This window comes from Helicoverpa zea, chromosome 12 (genome assembly GCF_022581195.2).
Source record: "Helicoverpa zea isolate HzStark_Cry1AcR chromosome 12, ilHelZeax1.1, whole genome shotgun sequence".
Classification (NCBI taxonomy): domain Eukaryota; kingdom Metazoa; phylum Arthropoda; class Insecta; order Lepidoptera; family Noctuidae; genus Helicoverpa; species Helicoverpa zea.
This window is the reverse complement of record NC_061463.1, coordinates 12,199,718-12,223,431: the sequence shown is the minus strand read 5'-3', so window position 1 is coordinate 12,223,431 and position 23,714 is coordinate 12,199,718. Positions and strand designations below refer to the sequence as shown.

The 23,714-nt window shown below is 40.0% G+C and overlaps 5 protein-coding genes across 7 annotated transcripts; 3 read left to right on the top strand and 2 right to left on the bottom strand.

Annotated features, from left to right (window-relative positions):
* The first annotated feature begins 69 nt into the window (after positions 1-69).
* On the top strand, positions 70-1,707 carry LOC124634999 (RNA-binding region-containing protein 3). Its single transcript, XM_047170728.1, has one exon. The coding sequence runs from the start codon at positions 397-399 to the stop codon at positions 1,684-1,686; it is 1,290 nt and encodes a 429-aa protein (XP_047026684.1). The 5' UTR covers positions 70-396; the 3' UTR covers positions 1,687-1,707.
* Positions 1,708-1,798: 91 nt separating this feature from the next.
* On the bottom strand, positions 1,799-4,021 carry LOC124634998 (nucleolar protein 11). The gene is made up of 4 exons (XM_047170727.1): positions 3,748-4,021; positions 3,441-3,605; positions 2,972-3,341; positions 1,799-2,894 (listed from the first exon to the last, which is right to left on the bottom strand). Exons 1-4 carry the CDS (start codon positions 3,877-3,879, stop codon positions 1,810-1,812), a joined length of 1,752 nt encoding a protein of 583 aa, XP_047026683.1. The 5' UTR covers positions 3,880-4,021; the 3' UTR covers positions 1,799-1,809.
* Positions 4,022-4,133: 112 nt separating this feature from the next.
* On the top strand, positions 4,134-5,707 carry LOC124635000 (alcohol dehydrogenase class-3). The gene has a single exon (XM_047170729.1). The coding sequence runs from the start codon at positions 4,445-4,447 to the stop codon at positions 5,573-5,575; it is 1,131 nt and encodes a 376-aa protein (XP_047026685.1). The 5' UTR covers positions 4,134-4,444; the 3' UTR covers positions 5,576-5,707.
* A 2,156-nt stretch (positions 5,708-7,863) lies between these two features.
* On the bottom strand, positions 7,864-17,619 carry LOC124635006 (regulator of MON1-CCZ1 complex). 3 transcript variants are annotated; one of them, XM_047170739.1, is made up of 14 exons: positions 17,401-17,542; positions 16,216-16,445; positions 15,657-16,027; positions 15,417-15,538; positions 14,517-14,638; positions 13,970-14,089; positions 12,908-13,040; positions 12,662-12,762; positions 11,866-12,023; positions 11,445-11,526; positions 11,257-11,319; positions 10,201-10,443; positions 9,599-9,818; positions 7,864-8,546 (listed from the first exon to the last, which is right to left on the bottom strand). In XM_047170739.1, exons 2-14 carry the CDS (start codon positions 16,333-16,335, stop codon positions 8,461-8,463), a joined length of 1,941 nt encoding a protein of 646 aa, XP_047026695.1. In that variant the 5' UTR covers positions 16,336-16,445; positions 17,401-17,542; the 3' UTR covers positions 7,864-8,460. The 3 variants fall into 3 exon arrangements, with proteins under 3 accessions (XP_047026695.1, XP_047026694.1, XP_047026693.1); XM_047170738.1 differs by lacking the exon at positions 11,257-11,319 and having other exon boundaries at positions 11,382-11,526; positions 17,528-17,619; XM_047170737.1 differs by lacking the exon at positions 11,257-11,319 and having other exon boundaries at positions 11,382-11,526.
* On the top strand, positions 16,907-23,469 carry LOC124635008 (coiled-coil and C2 domain-containing protein 2A). The gene is made up of 11 exons (XM_047170741.1): positions 16,907-17,360; positions 17,500-19,329; positions 19,415-19,611; positions 19,767-19,887; positions 20,017-20,188; positions 21,000-21,611; positions 21,692-22,015; positions 22,081-22,158; positions 22,273-22,433; positions 22,634-22,751; positions 23,237-23,469. The coding sequence occupies exons 1-11, from the start codon at positions 16,951-16,953 to the stop codon at positions 23,420-23,422; spliced, it is 4,209 nt and encodes a 1,402-aa protein (XP_047026697.1). The 5' UTR covers positions 16,907-16,950; the 3' UTR covers positions 23,423-23,469.
* Positions 23,470-23,714: the final 245 nt, after the last annotated feature.

The following is a 23,714-nucleotide window of genomic DNA, read 5'->3' as shown; positions in this document are numbered from 1 at the left end:
GTGGTGATGACAGACATGATATCCACAGGTGACATCAGCTTCAGCACAGAGTATTTTTAAGTTGCTGTGCATACATATGGATTTTATTTATTTTATATATAATTTAAACAAATAAAATCAGTTTTTTGCGATGAAATAATAATTCATAGTTTAATTTAAGAGGAAACAAAACATAATTTGAATCTTCTGAAAGGAGCAAGTGACCATATTATGTCAAAAACAGCTGTATTTTGAATGTCAAACCGGGGTGGCTTATGCTTTATTTTTTGTATGTACCGTTTAAAAGGTTTTTAGATTTAAGTAATTCGTGCGTGTTATAGGAACTTGTTGAAGGTAACAGATTGAGGAAAAGTTATAACATATCCACTATTCATTCAGCATCTTACGCAAATCAACATGTCTAAAGTGCTAATGATTCGACATTTACCAGCTGCACTATCGTTTCAAGATAAAGAACAGCTTCTAAGACATTTTGGAGCTGACAAAGTGTGGGAGACGAGATCCAAACGTAATTACATATTTGCGTCATTTAGTAGCATAGAGAAAGCAAAAGCTTCACTAAACCGTCTTCACCAGCTCGAAATAGCTCACAGGCGTCTTGTAGTGGAGTACTCCACAGAGAAGGCACCAGTAACTGATGACAAGCCTGAGACAGAACAAAATTCAGACACCACAAAAGTGATAAAACAGTTCCTCAAAGTACTGAATGCATGGAATCCATCTATAGACTTCTATCAACCTCCACCCATACATTTAAGCTACAAATACCCAGATATCAGTCCTGCCATAGCTATAAATATAATTCATGCACTATTTACTCATAAACCATTTTACACACAGACCTTGCATTTGATGAACAAAATGTGTCTGGATGTGCCATTCCAAGATAATGATAAGTGTAAGGAATTTTTCAAAGAAACATATCGGCACATGTTTGTGGGTGATATACAGCTACCACCTCCACCTGTCAGTGACCCTGAGTCTGAAATATCCAGTGCTGAGGATGAGCACAAAGAACAGACTGTCAGAAAACTAGTCACAAGGAAAAGGAAATTACCCGTGCCTAAGCACAATCCTTTGAAATTACCACCCACAATGCCAGTAGCTAAGGCAAAGAAAACTGTAGTTAGTCAAGAGGAGGTATTTGAAACTATAGTATCAATTCAGGAACCAAAGAAAATACAGCTCAATGTTCACCAAGATGCCTTACAAAAGCCTACAGAAGAACCAGCTGTTATAGGGGAACTTGGAAAGTTCCAGAAAGAGGAACAGCCAGCTGAAGAGGAAAAGAAGCCAGAAGAGCCAGAACAACCGATTATCAGCAAAAAGGAGTTATTACGAAACAGGATATCTTACAAAGACATGAAGATTTTACCAGTCTTCAAAAACTATCACCCTGGGCAGCCATCCATGAGATTGTATATAAAAAATTTGGCTAAGACTGTGACTGAACAAGATGTAACAAGTATATATAAGCGTTATGTCGAAGGATTGACTGACGAGGAGCTCACTGGGTTTGATGTGAGGGTCATGCAGGAAGGCAGGATGAAGGGACAAGCATTTGTCACATTCCCCTCAGTGAGGATAGCAGAAACAGCTTTAAATGAAACTAATGGTTATTTGCTGAAGGAAAAACCCATGGTTGTACAGTTTGCTAGAGCTGCTAATAAAAAAACTATAGAATAGACTTGTCTTTGAAACTTTCCTACCTACTCTGTTCACTTTACTCAGCATTTTGACCATTAGCTTTTCTCAGGATAAACAATATTTTTTTCATAGCGTAAATAAAAATGCCATGTAAAATTAAAATTATATTTGCATTAATTCAATTGCATAGGATAAAGAATCTGAATCATTTTCAATCATTTTACCACTCAGCAGTTTATTTATTAGGGGTAATACCTCACTGACAGAATGTAATTGTTTTATCAGGTCCAATACAAGGTTCAGGGAATTCTGCAGTACTGATGTTACTTTCTCATCTTTTGTCATCAAAAACTGTTGGTAGAAAGCATCCATTAGCAAAATGTACCAATCAAAAAGTTTGCTTTCATACTCAGTGTCTAAGTTCTTCTCTGAATTTACAAGAACATGGGCCATGTATGTCATGAGGAATAGTGTGTCATCCACACTAAGGCCACTCCTCAAAGGAGGTATAATCAATGCATCACTGAATGATATTTGCAGTGTGTAATTTAGTAACTCAAACTTAGCTCTGTGCACTATCTGCTCCATTTTACTGGAGTGTTCCCCAGAACATAATTTGGAGAATTCTTCAGCATCAGTGACATCTATATTGTTTGGGTTAACTAAATTGATGGCATACTTGAGTACTGCTACAAGAGTAGTCTCTGGAATGTCTTTGAACTGCTTGAGTATTCTGTAAACAGCTCTAAAGTCATCCTTTTCTAAGAGTGGTGGTACAGCATTGTGACAAATACTCCTTTCTGTGAGACCTAATTTTATTAGATCTTTTGTTTCATCATTTACTGGGAACTGAGGTTCTGTTGGGGAATCCCAGTTAGCAATCTCCATGCCCTCATCCTGAACAACTTCATGGGATCCTAATAGACTTGACAGGTTTCTCTTTGCTTCTAGGACATATGGTAACATGCCAATGTGGTTAGAAGCTTCTAGAATGATTCTTCCATGGTAGCAATATAACTTAGCACCTTCGGAATACATCTTCATGGGGTACTTGCATGTTCCCACTCCTAGCACTATGTTGTAAGCAATGATGATGGCTCCATCTTGCTCTGTATTACTTCCAAACACTATGAGGTGTTCCTTGCCCATCCAGGTTATGGAGACACTGGACAGTGTAGATACCCAGGGGACTGTGCCTATTGTTTTCCAATCTTTAAAGTTGTATATGGTCATTTTTCCATCACTCCCTGGAAAAAAACATAGTCAAATTAATTTAGCATCTACAGTAAATGGATTTTTATATAATAACAGCTAGAGTACTTACACAATATGTACACAGCATTTTTTTCTTCAGTGCAGATATATTTCCCAACAACATACACATCCTCTGGTCTTGTAACTTTGGTCCTCGTCAACTTAGACCTGTCCATGTCTCCTAACTCATCTCGTAGAGGACAGTTTATTATTTCATAGTGATCCTTATTATTCTTTACTATGTAGCATACAAAGTCTGTCTTGTTGACGGTGAAGCAAGCTGTGTCAACTATAGTGTCAGTGTCTTTCAGCAGGGATTTGCTTTCATAAGTCTTTCTGTTGTCGAGGGCATATGGTAGCGATGCACAGTTGCCGTTAGAGAACACTATGAGGGGTGACTGTTTGCTTCTAGGTATGACTTTTAAGATATTCAGGGGGAACTGCAAAATAATAAACAGTTAATTGAAGTTCTTTTTCATGGTGCTGCTTTTCTATATGTATATATATCAGTAGATATGAATGAATATTTCCGTAGTTACCTTAAATTTCTTAATTTTATCTAAATTTTCTGATTCCTCTTTCCATGTTTTGATGGTGTTCTTATTGAACACACCAACATAACTCTCCTGTTCTTTGTCATAGATTACGGCTGATGTTATGTGGTCTTTTGATGTCCACCCACCAACTTGCTTTTGGTCTGAAAGCTAATAAAATATGGATTTTAAACACAAACATAACCTTTACAAAACTCCAATTATTTACACAATTTGATTTTGTTTAAGAAAATAATTATAAATCAGCTGAGAAGAGTTTGAGATTATGCAAGAATTAAGAAACAATATTTACTTGATATTTATTCACAACATTTCGTCCCAAAGTCACAATAACGTGTTCGTCTTCTTTATCTTCTGAAACGCCGAGAAAGCTTTTCTGATCTATTAATGGGCACAGAACGTAATAATTATGAAGCTTGGCCATTACTGCAAATATGTATCAATACGATATAATCCTTTTAATTGAAAAAACCTCGTGTTCCAAGTTAAAAACAAACTAAAACCACACACGGCACACACACGAAGAAAATTCGCTGTCAACTAGATTTTGTCAAAGAAAATTATATATTCTGTGGTGGAATTGTTCCAGAGATAGTTAGAGATAAACTCAGCATTAATTTGACGTACACAGGATGTCCCAGTGACAAAAGCGGCAAAGTTCAGAAACATGCGAAAATAATAATTCGCCGTTTTTCTCTAGTCTATAATTCTTTCTATATTTTAATATAAGTGAGAGAAAAGTAATCAAATTAATTTGATAAACACTAAATTAGGACGAGACTTCAGCGTATTGTTTAGTGGCGGTTCTAGAAAATCAACATTAGCAAAATAGAAAATTCATGATCAGAGTTCAAGGTTATTATTATTGAAGTTTGGCTCTTATCGTTCACATTTATTACATCATCACCGTTGCTACAACATTAATTCGTTGACGCAGACGTGCACGTTCGATTCACTTATTTTGTGGCAGTGATCCAGTGCGCACGAACATGTCGACAGCCGGGAAAGTTATCAAATGTCAAGCTGCCGTCGCATGGGAGGCCGGCAAGCCGCTGTCGATCGAAGAGATCGAAGTGGACCCGCCTAAAGCCGGCGAAGTGCGCGTCAAGATCATCGCGACTGGAGTGTGCCACACGGATGCGTACACGCTCTCCGGCAAGGACCCCGAGGGCGTGTTCCCCGTGGTGCTGGGGCACGAGGGCGGCGGCATCGTCGAGAGCGTCGGCGAGGGCGTCACCTCCGTCAAACCCGGAGACCACGTCGTGCCCCTGTACGTGCCGCAGTGCAACACATGTAAGTTCTGCCTGAACCCCAAGACTAACCTCTGCCAGAAGGTGCGCATCACACAAGGCCAGGGCGTCATGCCCGACGGCACGCGCCGCTTCCGCTGCAAGGGACAGGAACTCTACCACTTCATGGGATGCTCTACATTCAGTGAATACACAGTTGTTCTAGAAATATCTCTATGCAAAGTAAATGATGCAGCAGCTTTAGACAAAGTTTGCCTGCTGGGTTGTGGAGTGCCCACTGGCTACGGAGCTGCCCTAAACACTGCCAAGGTGGAGGCAGGATCAAACTGTGCTATCTTTGGTCTGGGAGCAGTTGGTCTTGCTGTTGCGCTGGGATGTAAGGCTGCTGGAGCCAAACGCATCATTGGAGTGGACATCAACCCTGACAAATTTGAAGTGGCCAAGAAGTTTGGAGTCAATGAGTTTGTGAACCCCAAGGATTATGACAAACCTATTCAGCAGGTACTTGTTGACTTGACTGATGGAGGTCTAGATTACACTTTTGAATGCATCGGTAACATTAACACGATGAGAGCTGCTCTAGAAGCATGCCATAAGGGTTGGGGTGTATCAGTCATTATTGGTGTAGCTGCTGCAGGTGAAGAGATCAGCACTCGCCCATTCCAGCTTGTCACTGGTCGCACCTGGAAGGGAACAGCGTTTGGAGGCTACAAGAGCCGTGAGAGTGTGCCCAAACTTGTAGATGAGTACTTGGCAAACAAACTTCCCCTGGATGCCTTTGTCACCCACACCGTGCCCCTGAAGGAGATCAATGAGGCTTTCCACCTGATGCATGTAGGCAAATCTATCCGTGCTGTTGTACAGTTGTAATTTTAAGGAAAACTAAATATTTTTATAAGCATTTATGTTATTGTCATTGTTATACTGCATTTTACAAGAAGTGATAAACATGTGAAACATGTACCCCAATATTTATGTGAAAATAAACAGAGTTCAAAGTAATAGTATTTGTTTTTTTGTATTTTTATTCCATATTAGTATGTTACTGTTACTTGTGTAATATTCTAAAAGCTGGTTGAATACTCTGGGCTTACTATAATCCAAGTAGGATTACTAAAATCATAAATAATCCATTTATTTAAGTTACTAGGTTAAAATCATAAGTATGTTACTGCACTAATTATGGAGGTACTTGTGAATTTGGGCACTTATCAACAATATTATCTTGAGTATCAAGTATTCAGAATTAATTTGACGAGTTATACCTACTACTTATTATAACATCGAGTTACGTAGTCAATTGTTATTGTACATACACATACCTACTGATGTATTTAAATTCAAGTTACAATAGCTGTATAATAGTCATTCTGCTTTTATTAATAGTCTTCTTGTTTGTTAATTATCAATTCAGAGAGCGTCCGGTCGATGCATCGGCAGAGTACCTAAGTATGTTTTTACTAGATTCCGCCAGCGGCTTCGCCCGCGTAGTATGTTCATAAAAAGTAGCCTTTGTGTTAATCCAGGGTATCACCTATCTACATACCAAATTCCAATAAAATCGGTCCAGCCGTTTTTGCGTGATTGAATAACAAACATACATCCATACATTCTCACAAACTTTCACATTTATAATATAAGTAGGATATGGTCTCATGCCAGTACATCTATGTCAATGCTATTGTTCGAGTTGCGTTATTACATCTCATGCACCCAGTTTTTTACTCGACTACGCAAAAAAGTTGGACTTATGATCGAAAATTGCTAACTTTGTAAAATAACCCTTCTCGCACAGGGCCCCGATTCTCCTAATTTAGCGTCATACGATTCACGTTCGACTCGATTCGACTGAGATCCGATCCCGACTCGATTACGATTGAAGCGTATGTGGCATTCCGCTATTTTTTCTTTGAAATAAACGTTTTTATCCTTTTCTGTCATTCAATAATGAATCATTTTGTCTGCAAATGATTTACGATTGCAAAATGATTGTACAGCAAACTACCGTATGGACCAAAATCACCAAAATAGCAGACCAATCGCACACCAATCAAATGTCAATCGAATACGATTGGTCTTTTATTAGTAGCAGAATGCCCGAAATGGTTAAAACTGCTATTGCGATCATATCGCGATTCGATTTCTATTCGATTTTGACATTATTAACTTAGGAGAATCGGGCCCCAGTTTAAACAAGGTACTAAAATGTTAATTCATATTTCAAAGTTCAAATTACTTATAAAGTTGTTTGTTTCTACTGAGTTCGGCTAACTTTTTACTTTACAACCAACGAACAACAAACAAAAAATTAATTGTCGAGTCGCTCGACGAGATAGATATCTTCACAAAATATTTCATCTAAATCTGATCAGCCACTGTAAGTTAATTAAACAAACTATGAGTGTAGTAAAGAAGGAATAGTTGGTTGGTTAATTACAGTGGTCCTAGGTAAGTTATTCTTAATTTATTTAATTGTGTTGATAAACTGTGGCGATTACAGGAGTGTAATCTATTTCTTAAAGTCCTCAGATCCAAGAAGTTTTTCGCACCAAATGAAGTAACGCACATTCACCATGAACTTGTAAAATTACCCATAAATTAATTTCGTGAAACTGTAATAATATTTTCTATATCTAATCTCCCTCATTACTTATGATAAACAACATCACGAAATATTTTAAACGGTGGCCTTGACTATCACTAAGATATAAACGAGTTGAATTAAGACAGGCATGTGAAAAACATTTCCTTGTCTTTTTCTTTGACTAAAAACTTCATTGATTTGTTCAGGTAACTGTTTTCCTTGAAAGGTAAGGCATGCTTTCAGGAAAATAATTGTATCGCAAGCCCGGCGTAAGCAAACAAACTTCAGATTTATAAAACATATTAGTATATGTAGATAAACTATAAGCAGTGGTGGAAAAGCGAGCGCCCGCAAAGCTGCCACGCGCGGAATAATTTTTGTCCCAAACCAAGAAGGTCAAGTTGATTATCGTCCTGTCGTTTAGTATAAAGGCAGTAATTAGAAGTTATAAATTGTGTGCCTATAAGACTTTTTAGGTACGCGATTTCTTTTTATTGTGTGACGTACACAATAAAAGAGTCATTAGTGCTAACAAGGTCGACCTTTCGATCAATTAAGTAATAAATAAAGCAAATTACTCAAAATAACATTTGTCTATATTCATAACAAAATATACATTGCATTACTTAATTAGGTAACTAATCAACATTTTTACAAACATTCACGTATTTACAATTTACACAATAATTTCCACTAATTACAGAAACATTGTTATAATAATTATAAATATTTTGTCAAAATTATTACACCTATAAAATTTTAATGATAAACAATGAAAGATAGTGTACTCTTGCAGATACCATCTTTGTCATAGTTTCATGAAAAAGTTAACACAAATAATATTATTTTAAAATTATGAATTTCCATTAAATATATTAGACCTATTCCATTGGACAAATGCGAGGAATTCAACTAAACACTATTAAAAATTACAGTGAATATAAACATATAAATAAATAGTAATAAAACAAAGCAGGAAACATATTGAGATTATTCGGCAACGTATTATTGTTTATAGTGGCAAGCATCATGAAAACCGCGAAACGCATAATGTAGTTTTTATTCATAGAAAATCTTGCACGTCAGTTATGTTGCCATTTGATGATAACAATGGTTCTAACAAAGGTGTGAACAAGATTATAGTTATTAACATTAGTTTCCATCGTTAATCTCATTGAGTATCCGGAGCGATTGTCTTCTCTGGCGGTTCAGAAGTAATCTGCTTGTAGTATTCCACGTAACTGTCGCATTGTTCCCCTGAAACAATAGCTCTGTGTTACACAATCATTCAATATAGCCTTTTATTATTTAGCTTAGATTAGTAACTGTCTCCACAATCCCACCTACTTATACACAATATTTGATGTCAAACTTTACAAACATACAGCCAATTCACATTCTCATTAATGTCAATTCATGTTTTTTGTTCGCCCTTTCGTTAAATATTCACCCATATCAATTATCACTTAAATAACTCGCTTTCGTAGGGAGGGAGGAAGAAGACAGACCTCTAAAAATAATTCACAATAACTTACGAGACTATTGGAGTAGGAGTAGGAGCATTAACATGCCCAATACTTTCTTATGCTGTTTCAACTACCTGCATATTCGAGTCACGCCGAATACAAAAGCTAGTATTCATATTGTTCTAGTAACACAGTTGTTAACATCTACCTTATCGCGCACATAAAGCAGAGTTTATCTGAAGCAACCCCATGACATTAATGTGACATCGAATGGTGTTGATAACTTATCAGTTCGATACTGACGTAAACACCATGATAATGATGTGTTTTTCATTTTTAAACTATACTAAACTGGTTTGGACCGATTTTATAAATTGCTATCACTAACGGCGGATCCAGCTGACAAAAAAGGTTGTGGACGTCCGATATAGCTGACATTCGTTCATTCTCATTAAATTCAGATGCAACAGGGAGCATAAGGGGAGTAGATTAGAGCGAATACAAGGGTAATAAATAAAGGAGTACCTACTTAAGGAAGAACATTAGGGGAGTATGCGAAGGAGTACGTAGGGTAGTGCATAAGTGGAGAATATAAAGGATTGATTATATTAGGAAATAAATACATAAGAGGGTACATACATATCTAAGAGCAGAACATAAGGTAGTTTATAAGGGGAGAACATAAATTGCCTGCATAAGGCAGTATATAAGGAAATACATAGGGGTAGTTCATAAGGCAGTTTTTAATGGGAGTAGGTACTTAATAAAGGACAGTAGGGAGTAAAACATATGACACATTTGAATATACCTATGTAAATCATAATATTTTGTAGTTCTGATTACCTTTCAAGAAGTGTGGCGATCCTCTAGTCCGCTCATTCCTGTTCTGCAGCGCGTGGTATATCGCGGTGAAGGCGGCAGGCCTGCCGTGCGCTTGTGCATGCGCCCGCGCCGCCGCCAGCAGCTTGCGCGGCGGGAGGGACAGCCAGGTGGCGCCGGCCTGACGCGCAGCCCCGGCGGCACCTACTGGCTCCTCCCAGCTTAGGAGGACTTCTACTACTTCCTAGTGTATGAAAATAATTTATTTTCAGTAAAACTATATTGTTATTATTTTCTTATTGCCAAGTGCAATATTTTTTACATGAGGTTGGCGCAGCATGTTTTGATCTTCCCTACTCTTCTGTAATTCGTGTCTTAACACGACATTCGTTATAGTCATGTCGTTAGTAAAACTAGAGATCTGATGAATTCGCCTGAAGCATGCATGTCGTAACTACATTTCACGAGCGTACGGATTCTAAATAAGATTCTTGAAAAAAATATCCTGCCATACACACGCCATTTATGCAATTTTCTCTCGATTAGGTGTACAATTCCTGTTATGCATCAAGTCTTACATCATGAAAAAAAAGCCTGTAACATCCCTTACACTAATCTCAGCCCACCTCATAGGCCTTCAACCGCCACAACATATCCAACGCCAGCTGTGCTGCAGCAGGGTCTAGGTGCCCCAGCGACAGCAGCGCGCAGGCCAGCGCCCGCGCATCACCCAGCGCCCCGCGCCGCAGCGCCGCGCGTAGCCGTGCCGCACTGCCCCGCGTCACAAGTGCACGCACCATCAGCTCCGAGGTCACTGGCTGAATGACTAGCGAGTTGCGGCAGAGGGAAGCGACGTATGCTGTTACTACCTGTGTGGGGGACAGTAAAAATAGTTCAAAAGACGGTCAGCAACCTTTTTTTATTTATTCAGTCGTTAAAGAGTTCCATAAAAACATTGACAAAGGAAAAAAAATACGTTGCCAAAATGACAGCGAAACTTGTTTATAACTTGGTGAGAATGAATGTAATAAAGTATATAAGGGGAATACATAAGGGGATATATAAGAGGAGTATATAAGGAAGTACATAAGGGGAGTACATAAGGAAATATATTAGGGAAGTACATAAGGGGAGTACATAAGGAAGTATATTAGGGAAGTACATAAGGGGAGTACATAAGGAAGTACATAAGGAAGTATATTAGGGAAGTACATAAGGGGAGTACATAAGGAAGTACATAAGGGGAGCACATAAGGAAGTACATAAGGGGAGTACATAAGGAAGTATATAAGGGGAGTACATAAGGAAGTACATAAGGGGAGTACATAAGGAAGTATATAAGGGGAGTACATAAGGAAGTTGAAAGTTTAGATAAGGGATTACATTAGAGCACTAAAGAGACTTCGTTACGGAAATTTCATCAGTACTTCAAGAAAGCCTGCAAAAGTGGCTGAAAAAGAGGGAAAATATATTATTTCTACACAACAATGTAGACACCTTCAACAATGTAGAAGACAGACTATGAATGTTTTCTTTATTTAAAGACCATGAGATGACGTTACATACAGCGTCACACCTAATTAATGACAACATAAAAATACAACACAGCTTTAGTAAGTCCTAGTTCTAGAACTGCTGCGTGTGCTGTGGCGCGGGGGACTGACCCGCCGTGTTACACTCACCTGCACGAGGAACTGGTCGGCGGCGTGCTGCTGCAGCAGCGCGCAGGCGTCGGGCTGCGACACCAGCACGCGGAACTGCTGCGTGTGCTTCAGCGCGGGGGACTGACCCGCCGTGTTACACTCACCTGCACGAGGAACTGGTCGGCGGCGTGCTGCTGCAGCAGCGCGCAGGCGTCGGGCTGCGACACCAGCACGCGGAACTGCTGCGTGTGCTGTGGCGCGGGGGACTGACCCGCCGTGTTACGGGCTACCTCGAGCTCCGCCCATTTTCTAGAAAATCACGGAACGAACATTAGGAAAATACCAAAAATAATGCAAAATTGAGAGAAGACCAAAAATACAATTTTTAAACTGGCTACATTAACCCTCACCAATCTATGTTTCTGTGAAATTATTCGAAAGAACTTTTACTGACTTGACCGCCACCAAGGTTAGTGAGTAAAAGTTTGATGAGTTTCAGCTCTGGGTAGAGCTGAAAACACATCACACATGAGTCATTTGATACTGCGTCCAACCAACAGCCTGATCTCATATTTGGATATAGTAGGATCTAATGATAGAAGATAATTTCCTAGTTGTCTTTCTGCCGCAGTTAGTTAGTCTTTATACCTGTAGAGCGCGTGTATCTCGTCGAAGACGTGCGACAGCTGCGCGAGGTAGCAGCCGGCCTGCGTCACGAGCTGGTTGAGCAGCCGGTAGATGGCGTCGCGTCCGTCTGTCCGTCGCAGCAGCACGGCCACTATCTTCGATAGCTCATCTTTTGGGAGCTGTAACACGAATTTATATTTATTTGAAATGGACCAAAAATGTGACCAAAAATGGCTGGATTACCACGCATATCCGAGTCGATGTGTAGCGTCATGTACCCAAGTGCGCCACCCTTTAGAGTACTAGGCGCCAGTGGCGGATCTACCGCAGTTGGCACTGTGATGTGTGTGTGCCTACAATTTTGATTTACTTTTGACGTCACACTTATTTCTTCTTATGTGCTCCTGTATTACCCCTTATGTTTTCCCCTACGTACTCCCTTCAAGGAAACTGAGTACATAAGGTTAGTACACAAGGGAGTAACATAGAGGCATTCATGCCTATATGTCGAGTCTGTGTGTGCGTCATGTTAGTGAGGATATGTTACCTCATGCGCCAGTCCGGAGGGCACGAGGCGCACGCGCCACAGACAGCCGAGGCGCGCGTCGATGATGTAGTCCGGCTGGAACACCACCCACGTGTCCGAGTCTGTGTGTGCGTCATGTTAGTGAGGATATGTTACCTCATGCGCCAGTCCGGAGGGCACGAGGCGCACGCGCCACAGACAGCCGAGGCGCGCGTCGATGATGTAGTCCGGCTGGAACACCACCCACGTGTCCGAGTCTGTGTGTGCGTCATGTTAGTGAGGATATGTTACCTCATGCGCCAGTCCGGAGGGCACGAGGCGCACGCGCCACAGACAGCCGAGGCGCGCGTCGATGATGTAGTCCGGCTGGAACACCACCCACGTGTCCGAGTCTGTGTGTAGCGTCAAGGTCAATTATCTCCCAAAGATAACGATAGGATTTCAGCAGGTAAACATACAATAAAATGACAAAAAGCATGACAAAAACCGTTCCAAAACCGGTTCCTAGTTGAAATAACAATTTTTACAAAAGGATACACATAGGACAGAGCATGTCCCCGACTAACGCAGGCTTCATGCTGACTCCTGGCACGACGGGTATGTGTATCACGCAGTTGTTCTCAGCCCGCGACTCCTCCATAATGTCGAATATTTGAGACGATTGGGAGGCCTGCAATGTTAAATTAATGTTACTGTTCGCGCCATAACACTTTGCTACTGATCATCCATTGTTTAAGCCTTAAACACTTTAAACTTAAACTTTAAGGTATACAAATAACCCTAATTTACTTGTAACGTCACACTCATTTCTAATTTATATGTACGTCCCCTTCAAACTTCCTAATATACTTCCTTAGGTTCACCTTATGTACTTTCTAGCGTATTCTCCCAATATACTCTCCTTAAGTACACCCATTTCTACTACCCCAAAGTTCTCCCTAGTATACTTTATTATGTAGTCCCTTATAAAGTCTTTTATTTATTTCCCCTATCCTCCGAGCCTTTTTCCCAATCATGTTGGGGTCGGCTTCCAGTCTAACCGGATTCAGCTGAGTACCAGTGCTTTACAAGAAGCGACTGCCTATCTGACCTCCTCAACCCAGTTACCCGGGCAACCCGATACCCCTTGGTTAGACTGGTGTTAGACTTACTGGCTTCTGACTACCTGTAACGACTGCCAAGGATGTTCAATGACAGCCGGGACCTACAGTTTAACGTGCCATCCGAAACACAGTCCATGGTGTCTAAGATATACTTAGAAAGTACATACAAACTTAGAAAAGTTGCATTGGTACTTGCCTGACCTGGGATCGAACCCGCGCCCTCATACTTGAGAGGTTGGTCCTTTACCCCCTAGGCCACCACGAATCTTTCTTTTTTTTTATTTATTCCCCCTAATGTGTAATGAATTCCCCCTTTTCCACCCCAATTTAATGGCTATGAATTTATGTGAATATCTGCCGTATCTGTCTATTACGGATGAATGTGCCTACAACCATTTTTGTCGGCTGATTCGCTCTCTGCATTTGAGTCATTTTAAAATTGTGATTTACATAGATTATCAACTGAAACCATTTTGAAAACAATAGAATAGTTTACCTGATGATGCACGACGATCAGATCGTCTACCACGTTGACGGCAAACCTGCCGACCAGCCCCGTCTTGAGCACGTGCGTGCTGTGGAGACCGGCAGGGCCCGTGATGGGCATCAGCCATACCTAATAAAATATCCGTTTATTTATTCGATCAAGTACTGCTTTACCATGAAGGGTCTTTAAATACTATGATATTTTGAGCTTTTTTTGACCACACAGATTAATATAGAGAATAATACTGGTCCCTTTGTGGACCGTTGAGGTCCCATTTAATAATGCAAGCTGTATTTTGCGGTTCCTCCCGCATCCCAGGGAACTGATTCGCGCATCCGGATACAAAATGACCTGTCTTTTCTCATGCTCAAACTACACAATTTTGATGTTAGATATTACGACAAGTTAAACAGTCCTTTGACAACTGTTAAAATTGTATTTAAATTGGTGCAATAGTCTTAGCGTGAAACAACAACATTAGACAGACAGAGTTACTTTACCATCTATAATATTGAGTTTAAGTAACAGTATTGTTAATGTTCAAGAACTGAGTTACCTCAGTGGGTCCAGGAGCGGAGACGGTGGCACAGTGTCCGTGCCTGAACACGGCGCACCAGGTCGCCTCGCACAGCCGCAGGATGAACACGTCGCGCTCCACTACTGGTCTTGTAGCCTCCACTAGAATGTGTGTGTGATATGCAACAGAGGTATAATCTATGAAACTGAGGAAAACGGCAGGTCATTGCAATGTTCTTGATCATTAGGTAGTGACTTAATTACTGTGGAAAAAGTATTCTGTTTAATGTAGTACATCAGCCTAGCTTTTTCCAAACTATGTTAGGGTCAGATTCTACTCTAAGGGTGCGTCCACATCTGGCGAATGCGCCGCGAATGCGCAGCACGCGAGCCGATCGCGAGCTGTCCGCGAGCTGCGCGCGTGCAGTCACTGCAATAGTTCGGTGCTTGTCTTTAGCGCAACTCACGCAAGGCTCGTATAGAGCGCGCGAGCGGCGCGCGATCTGCGCGCAATCAGTTCTCGCCCTTACAGTTCCGTATATTGGCTCAGTACTATCGAAGATGGCAGACGTCGCGCGCCGCCTGCGCGCCGCTCGCGTGCGGCGCTTAGGTCGCGCGCGAGCTGCGCGCGGGCCAAGCAGAAGCGGCGCACGAACAAAAATGCACGCGCGCAGCTCGCGATCGGCTCGCGTGCTGCGCATTCGCGGCGCATTCGCCAGATGTGGACGCACCCTAACCCGATGCAGCTTAGTACCAGTATTTTACATGGATTGACCACCTGTCTGACCTTGGCCTTATATTTGATTGACTTATGTGACTATTATTTTTTATTATTATCTCCTGAATGAATCACATATGTAGTTTAATGTTTCACTAGTAATCAACATAGTTATTTTTTATTGTCAATATTACTAAAAACATAATAAACTCCATTCCTTACACTCTAACTTCTGCAGCTTGGTGATGGTGGAGTTATTGAGAGAGAAGGGCTGCAGCAGCAAGCCATTGTTGCCGGCCAGCAGCACGATGTTGCTTTGAGAGCACCACGAGAACCATGCACAGCTGCCAAAGATAAATAGAATGGCTTTAGGAGACTTAACATTTTTAATACTATAGGGATATTTTGTTTGTAATTGCGTGACAGGGACAAGTTAATAGGGAAAGACTTAAATTGTATTACCTGAAAGAAGTGTTTTTCAAACTCTTCAACTGTTTCTTCTCAGGCAAAACTTGTAGTAATTCAATACCATGGTCTGTTATAAAAGTAATCTCATTTACTTTGGGCCAAACAAAACCCAATATCTTTGCATTCTTCCATTTACATGTGTGTGAGTATTCAACATTAGTGGGGGCCAAGTCTTTGAAGTTCACGAATTCTACGGTAGCATTCTGAGTGTCTTGGTTTCTTTGTATGGCCAGTATTTTCAGATCTGGTGAGAATTTTATTGATATTATTGGTCCTCGGTCCTCCATACGGAATGAAGTGGATTTTGATTCGTCCATGCCATTGACCGTGACGCCTGTAACGCCCCCGGATCTAACTGTAAAAACCTGGAAAACAAAAAATGGTGAAGTATTAGTCATAACAACATGTCTTTCTAAATTACTTTTGAGCCGGTTAAAATCATTTTTAAGATTGACAAAGATGTTGACATTATAATAGGATTATCTAAGTGTTAATTACGGTCTACTAATCACGACCAATTAGTAATAGAAACAAGGAAATTCATGGTCATTACCTGTCCATTACTGTCGTCGAAAAATACATTCGTGACTGGACTATCGGCGTCAAAACGTTTTGGCTGGTCGGAGAGTGCCAAACAGTACTCATCGCTGCCTTCTAAACTAAATCGTGCCATGTTTTGAACATAATAAACTTTCGTTTGAATAAACTCACAAAACTTTCGTCTTTGTTGTGAAACGGTGACAGTGACATAATCTTCTGACAGTTAATGTCATGCCTCGCCATCTGTCGGATTAAAATATTCGGATCTAACCAGATCTAACTTAACGGCTTTTCGCTCTGTGAGACTTTTATTCATATGAGTTGTTGTGTTTATTGAACTATGTACTCTACTACATTAATTGGTTTTTATTTCATGATGTACTGAATTTATTTATTCAGGTTAGCCAACAATCGTTTACACCTTCACATAACAAAAGTTACATAGAAAAGAGTTAAGTATACAAGTACAACATTTTTTTTTACAGACTACACCTACACCTCTTGACACCTTTTGTTACAATTGAGCTTTTTTTTAAAATAAGTTACATATAATATGACTAGATTAGAATGTAAAGTGATATAATAATAATATAAGTACCTAATATTAAACAGAAAGGTAATGAAAAAGAGTTACAATAGCTAACTATAGACATAATACCATAAATTAGGTTTCCGGAGCAACCAATGGCGGTAACAACAAACGAGAGTGTGATATTGTGATTGTAAATACTACAAAAAATATAACATTATGAATGAAAATATAGAAATGAGTAATTTTACTGCCGATGATTCACTTGAGAACGATATCCAAGAGTATCACGAAATAAAACAAGACACGACACTTGATGATATTGAGACTTCGTTTTCTTCAAAACAATCACCGAAACATTTGAATGAATATGATTTTTTTACGCAGATAGATGTTAAAACGGAACCTAAGAAGCATTTTAAGAAGAAAAAGGGGAAGAAAAAAGAAAAGCCATCTAATTTGATGGACTTGATAAGTTCAGAGATAGCCGCGTCCGTTGTGCCGGTGACCGACAATGTGGTGTCTTTAGTAGATGTTTCTAAGGAACGCCAAAATAGTTATTTGCGAACGAATTCTAAATTCACTCCATTTCAGAAACCTAAAACATTCGTTGTGGATGCTGAAAACGGGTAAGTTTTTCATCAAATAAAATAAAATTAAACTAATTACCTGATAACATGTATATGGTGGTATCTTATGAATCTTTATCATATTTGCAAGTAACTGCAAGTATATTGAAACCATTTATTTCACTTGTATACGTTATAGGTGGACCCGTAAAGCCAAAGCTGCTTACTTGAACCCCATATTTCCAAGAATACTGGAGAATGCTGTGTCTGACGACTCTCCGATTGCAGTAGAATATGTTGATCCCCGTGCATTCGATGACGTAGTAGCCAAACACACTGAAAGAGATAAAGATGACTCCATCAAGTTTTTAGACATAACAATAAAAAATATAACACCTAAACATCACCATTCCTTCACATTAGAAAAACTACTTTGTGTCAAAGTTGTAGAATATTATAATGAATACATTTATATTCAGAGAGTTCTTAAAGATCTCGCTAAAGACATCAAAGTAAGTAGAGATACAAAAGACAACCTTAAGATAGATTTAATGAAAGTTAGTCCCAGTAAAAAATACGACGTACGGTTTGATAAAACACTGAGAAATTACACAGAAAAGTTACTCAAGCTGAAAGAAAAATATAAAGAATCACTTAAAGCAAAGAAAGAAGCCACTCATAAAATAATATCGCTATGGGCAGATGTAGAAATGTTAAGAGAGAGGCGTGAATGTATTGACACACCTTACAATTTGGAGTTAAATCAAATTATTTTAGATGAAACTGAATACGAGAAAGAATGGAATGATGTATTCAACACAGAATATACAGATACACTTGACCAAATTGAATATGACTTTGTGACTAGGTACTTGGAGTATAAAGAAGCTAAGAACGAGCAAAATACAAATACAGATAAAAAACTTTCTAAGCCAAAATTACAATTTGATGAAGACAAAATAAAAAGCGAAGTTGAATTGTTCGTTAATACTGTTTTAACTAAAAGTCAAGTGGAATTGTATTTGAAAAAAGACGAATCAATCATTACAGATTTTGAACAGCAGGGTCAGCGATTTCCGAAAACTAATTATAACTTTTTGATGTATGTGGACGATGTTTTTGTATGCGAATCTGAAAATTATTCTAGTGATGATATGTTTTGTGCGGAATTTACCGAGAGTTTCTCAGTGCAGATTCTTGCAAAGAATAAAAGTATAAGGATTGTTTTACTAGAAAATGGTACAAAGGTTTCGGATTTTAAAATTAATTTGCAAGAGATAAGAAAAACGAACGAAAATGCTGAATTCGTGGCTGAAAGTCTAATCCGAGAGGAAATAGTTGAATCAAATTTGAAATATGTAGGCAGTGGAGTAAGTATGAAGGAAATAGCGCACGCAAATAAAGTCAGACTTAAAAGTAGCAATTTATTCAAAGGAAAGTTATTTACGAACTACGAAATAAACATGAAAGTTGGTTGGAACGATAAGCTAGATCAGAATAAATCTCAAGCTGTTAAATCTTCAATAGAATTAGGGAAAAGAATTAAAAGACTGTTGCATGGTATTGAGAAACCGAATTTAGACGTATTATTAGACGTTATCAGTAAGATATATGAGAAAGATGTAACTGACGAAAATATGATAGAGACAATTACAAAACTATGCCAAATGGAAGTACAAGATGACGACACCTTTCCTCTGGAAGATAATAATCCAGAGATTACACGGCTGAAGTTGCTTCACTTGAGGAATATTGGAGGTTTTACTGGTATCGACAAGAAACTGGTTCCTCTCCACGCAAGTCAAATAACTACAGATCAACTAAACTGTCTTCAAAAGACGAACGAAAAGGAGTTCGATATGGACTATCTCAATAACGCAGAAATGGAGATGGATCCTATCGAGTTGCAAAGGTTTATTGGAGCGAAGTATGTTCAAAAGTTAAACAGAAATATGTTGCGAAGTCTGAACGAGTATCTACTTCAGAAGACACATAAAGATGTCGTTAAGGAGTTTAATTTTAGTTTCAGGTCGTTACCATGAACATTTTTCCCCTATCTTTTTTCTTGACCACCATCTGATTTGAGCTTATCCTTGTTAATTTTTCCATTACAGAAGTTTATTTTCCAACCAGTCTAACGTAGGGGTTCTTGCGACGGCCTCAAACTCTACTAAACAGCAGATTTTGAGAGAGTCTTTAGGCAAAGATCAAGAGATTCATGTGACTGTAATAAGAGCTTTCAATCTGCTTGACCGAACTGCTGCGGTTGCGGTTCTTGACGAGATAGCTGAAGATGATGAGATGATTGCAGGTGACTTTGGAAATTACTTATTATCTGTCACAAAATAGTACGACTCAATGCTCCAATTTCTTCAGGATTAATTTACTGGACAATGGCTTTTCTTTAATCGACTTCTCAAAAAGGAGGAGGTTCTCAATTCGGATCGTTGTATGTTTTTGTTGCAGGTTTCAAAGTGCGATCTCTAAGGCCTTTCGTTCGGGTGAACTACAGAGGCACGTCAGCTCAGACTGTTACCGCCATCGGCTGTCATCCGTCTTGGAATCACACCCTCAAAATTAATACCAAGTTAGTAACATGATGAGGGATGTTATTTTGCATTAAGAACACTTTCTGTCTTTTCGCCACTATAATTCCCTTTAGACATACATAGCGTAATTAATTTATTATCGGCAGAAAGTTTCTCATTACTTTCAGACTTGAGCCTTTATCATCAGTCCACATCAATATCTATGACGAATATAAAGCCAACATAGTGGAAGGTTTCTCCGAAGAGGAACATTCTAACAAGACCGTTCACTATCGCTACTATAACAAATGGTTGGGAACTTTGGAGGTACCACTGTATGCGGTGTTGAGTCTGGGCACAGTAAGTATTCCCAACAGTAATTAGCGGAAATTGAGTAAGAAGCTAAAAATGAGAAAAAACCTAAGGGTGAAATAGGACAAAATGACAGCCATTGCACAAAAGCGGACGGGCTAGCAAACTCAGATAGGTGTATTTTAAAAAAAGCAATGCGCCGGGCTCGCTTTTGCAGCAAAAAATTTTCGAGTTTAGGTTTTAACCTGGGATAGCAGATAGGTCCTATTTTCAGACGGATTTATTAACGGTTAAACTCAGGGGTGTGTCATATCAAAGACAGGATGATTGTAGTCTCGTTAAGAGTGTCGCGAGGAAGCGTGATTCATGCTCAATCCAGTGTAATTGAGAGTAACGTCCTGGCAACGAATTCGCGGATGACGCCAGCTGGCGCGATGGGCGTGTCGCTGACGTATGATCCAACACGACTTATTGACATGCACCGGATTCTACGGCGTAGGAATAGTGCGATAATCACACAACTCAATAATGTTGACATACATCCATTTGAATATTTAGCAAGTCTATTTGACAGGTGCGAATTTTTTTCAACTATTTTGTTAACTTTGATCTCTAATCCAAACGATTAATGACTTGAAAAGTTGGATGAGATATTCCTGAGTCCAGAGATTCACCCATGACTTATTGGCTCAACTCAGTATTTGCATCTAACAGCAACTACTTATCCCATTTACATAGATAGCATGCCAACTGGATGACTGCAGCACGTGCGCGAGTTGCCAAATTATCCAACTAAATACAATTTGTGTTAGCTCAAATATTGACATAACCGATGTTTATGTAACGATCACGTTTCCAGCTCCGGGGCACATTCAAAATCACGACCCCGCCGCTCTTGTTTGGTTACGAAACCCACCAAACGAAGGAGTCAACATCGCTAATCCCAGAAATAACGCAACTCATGAAAAAACACACCACTTTCATAACATTAGAAATAACGACCAGCCTATCGCATTTGGGAGGATTGCACGCTTATAACCAGCCGCTACCAAGCTCAATAGAAGACGATTATTTGATTAAACATTTGAACAATTTCGTAACTGAATACACAAACGAATTTCCGATGAGGAATATTTCGTTGACTTTTATAGATAGCGCGGGTAGGAACAAATGCGTCACGCAGTTTCTACAGCCAATACCTTTGCCAGAGAAGGATTTCATTCCCAAGAATCCGAGAGGAGACTCGGCTATATCGAAGTCTTCTGGGTTTTCTAAGAGTTCGTCATCAAGTGGGAAGAGAAGAGAAAGAGAGCTGGATGTTGATGGCATGAGTCATGAGGAGAAGGAGTCGATATACAGCGCTCGCGAAGGAGACAATCTGTCAAAAATGATGAATGCGTGTATGCGATACGTGTCTTTGATCCCCAGCTATGAAGTGACGGAGACTCATGCCGTGACATTGTTGGGACTCGTTAGTATATTTCACTATATTGCATGTAGTTATTTTTGCTACCGAAGCAAATGAACACTAGAAGCTTTTTTATTTTACAGGAACTTCTTAAAGTACTTCACGGTTCACCTCTAGACCACACGATACTCCTAGCGAGCTACTTCATATACCTTGGCATTAAATGCTGGGTGGCAATAGGTCTTGGTCTCCCACGAGGCCAGAGCAGCTTCGTGCTATTTAAATACGACCTGACAACACGAAGGATCGTACTGGAAAGTGATCAGCTGTTCAGAAGTAGGGGGTTTCTGAACAAAGGTGATGGGTACACTTGGTATGTGTGTGACGCAAGCAGTGGGGAACGCCATGAGCTTAGAGACGTCGGCTGTCCCATGAAGACTGTCGACTATGTGTTTGATAATGAAAATGTGAGTAAAAACTCTTCAGCGAAAACTTATTAGTTGAGCAGAATAATGGAATGTTACTTTTCCAGATATGGGTCAACGTCCAAGCGTCTCAAGATTGCGAAAATATGGGGTTTGATTTCACAAAGTCCTCTGAGTGGCAAGCTGTAAGTATACAAATAGATCGGCCAAGTTATAAGCGAAGACACAGAAGTTTCATAAAATGTTGAATACAAATAAGACCTTAATGCCTTAATCTTAAAATCTATTTTACAACACAGGTGTTTGACAAAAGTGTGTTCGTGATGAAGCAGCCAGTGGTAACAGATAGTACACTATACTCCCCCCCACCGAGTGTGGAGGGGTTGAGGGTTGCTCTTGAGAACAAGATTAAGATGAAGGTTCAAAAATGGAGATCACACATGAAGACTATTTGGAACAGGTAATAGGAACTTTCTGGTCAATATTAATGAGAACAACGCAAACGGATAAATCTCGACAATGAGAGAAAATGAACTGTAGATTTCAATGACTTCTAACGGGAATAAAAATATGAAATATGTGTTTTAAAATGGGGAAATTATTTACTTTCTGGATTTCATATACTAGCGTCTCTCATTTTCATTAAAATTCTATTATTAGGTATTGCAGTACACTGCTACGCGACATGTTGCTACAATGGGAGTATTGGGTCTTCTTTCCTACTGGCCCCAAGCCAGTCTTCAGTCAGAAGCTGAAACATTTAATGGTGACATTTAAGGTAAGGCCTTAGAACCCTATCATCTATCTTGCCTTTTCATAACTTCATATTAGGGTGCGTCCACATCTGGCGAATGCGCCGCGAATGCGCAGCACGCGAGCCGATCGCGAGCTGTCCGCGAGCTGCGCGCGTGCAGTCACTGCAATAGTTCGGTGCTTGTCTTTAGCGCAACTCACGCAAGGCTCGTATAGAGCGCGCGAGCGGCGCGCGATCTGCGCGCAATCAGTTCTCGCCCTTACAGTTCCGTATATTGGCTCAGTACTATCGAAGATGGCAGACGTCGCGCGCCGCCTGCGCGCCGCTCGCGTGCGGCGCTTAGGTCGCGCGCGAGCTGCGCGCGGGCCAAGCAGAAGCGGCGCACGAACAAAAATGCACGCGCGCAGCTCGCGGACAGCTCGCGATCGGCTCGCGTGCTGCGCATTCGCGGCGCATTCGCCAGATGTGGACGCACCCTTACAAGACTGCTAACTTGAGTATGTTTTCAGATATTTGGCTTCCCTCTAAACATGTCGTACGTGAATACAAAATCGGTGATATCAGCGGTCAAGTCTACTGGCCTGTACCTGACAGACGATCCTAATGTGGAGTTTGCGCTCGGTGTCGAGGTGTGCGCCTACCCTAATAATGTAATTAGTGTCTGGCTATTCCTCGCTAGCATCAGCAGAATGTAGATAAGTCAGTGTGGTGTTTTTGCGAAATAAACCGATTTACAAAATGACGACCTCTTGTTTAAGGCTATGTAGGTATTGTGCATACCCTGTGTCACACACTGACGTGTTTTGACTTCCAGCTATATGATTAATATAATATAAAATGCGTCAAACAGTTTCCGCAGAAGTCTAAAAGCGGATCACTCCGCGCCGCTTCGCAAGGTAAATATTTGGGTAACCACCGTCCACCAAACAAAAACTTTACAGAAGAGCAATATAAAAGTTTATTTTAAAACTAAACATTTCATCAGGA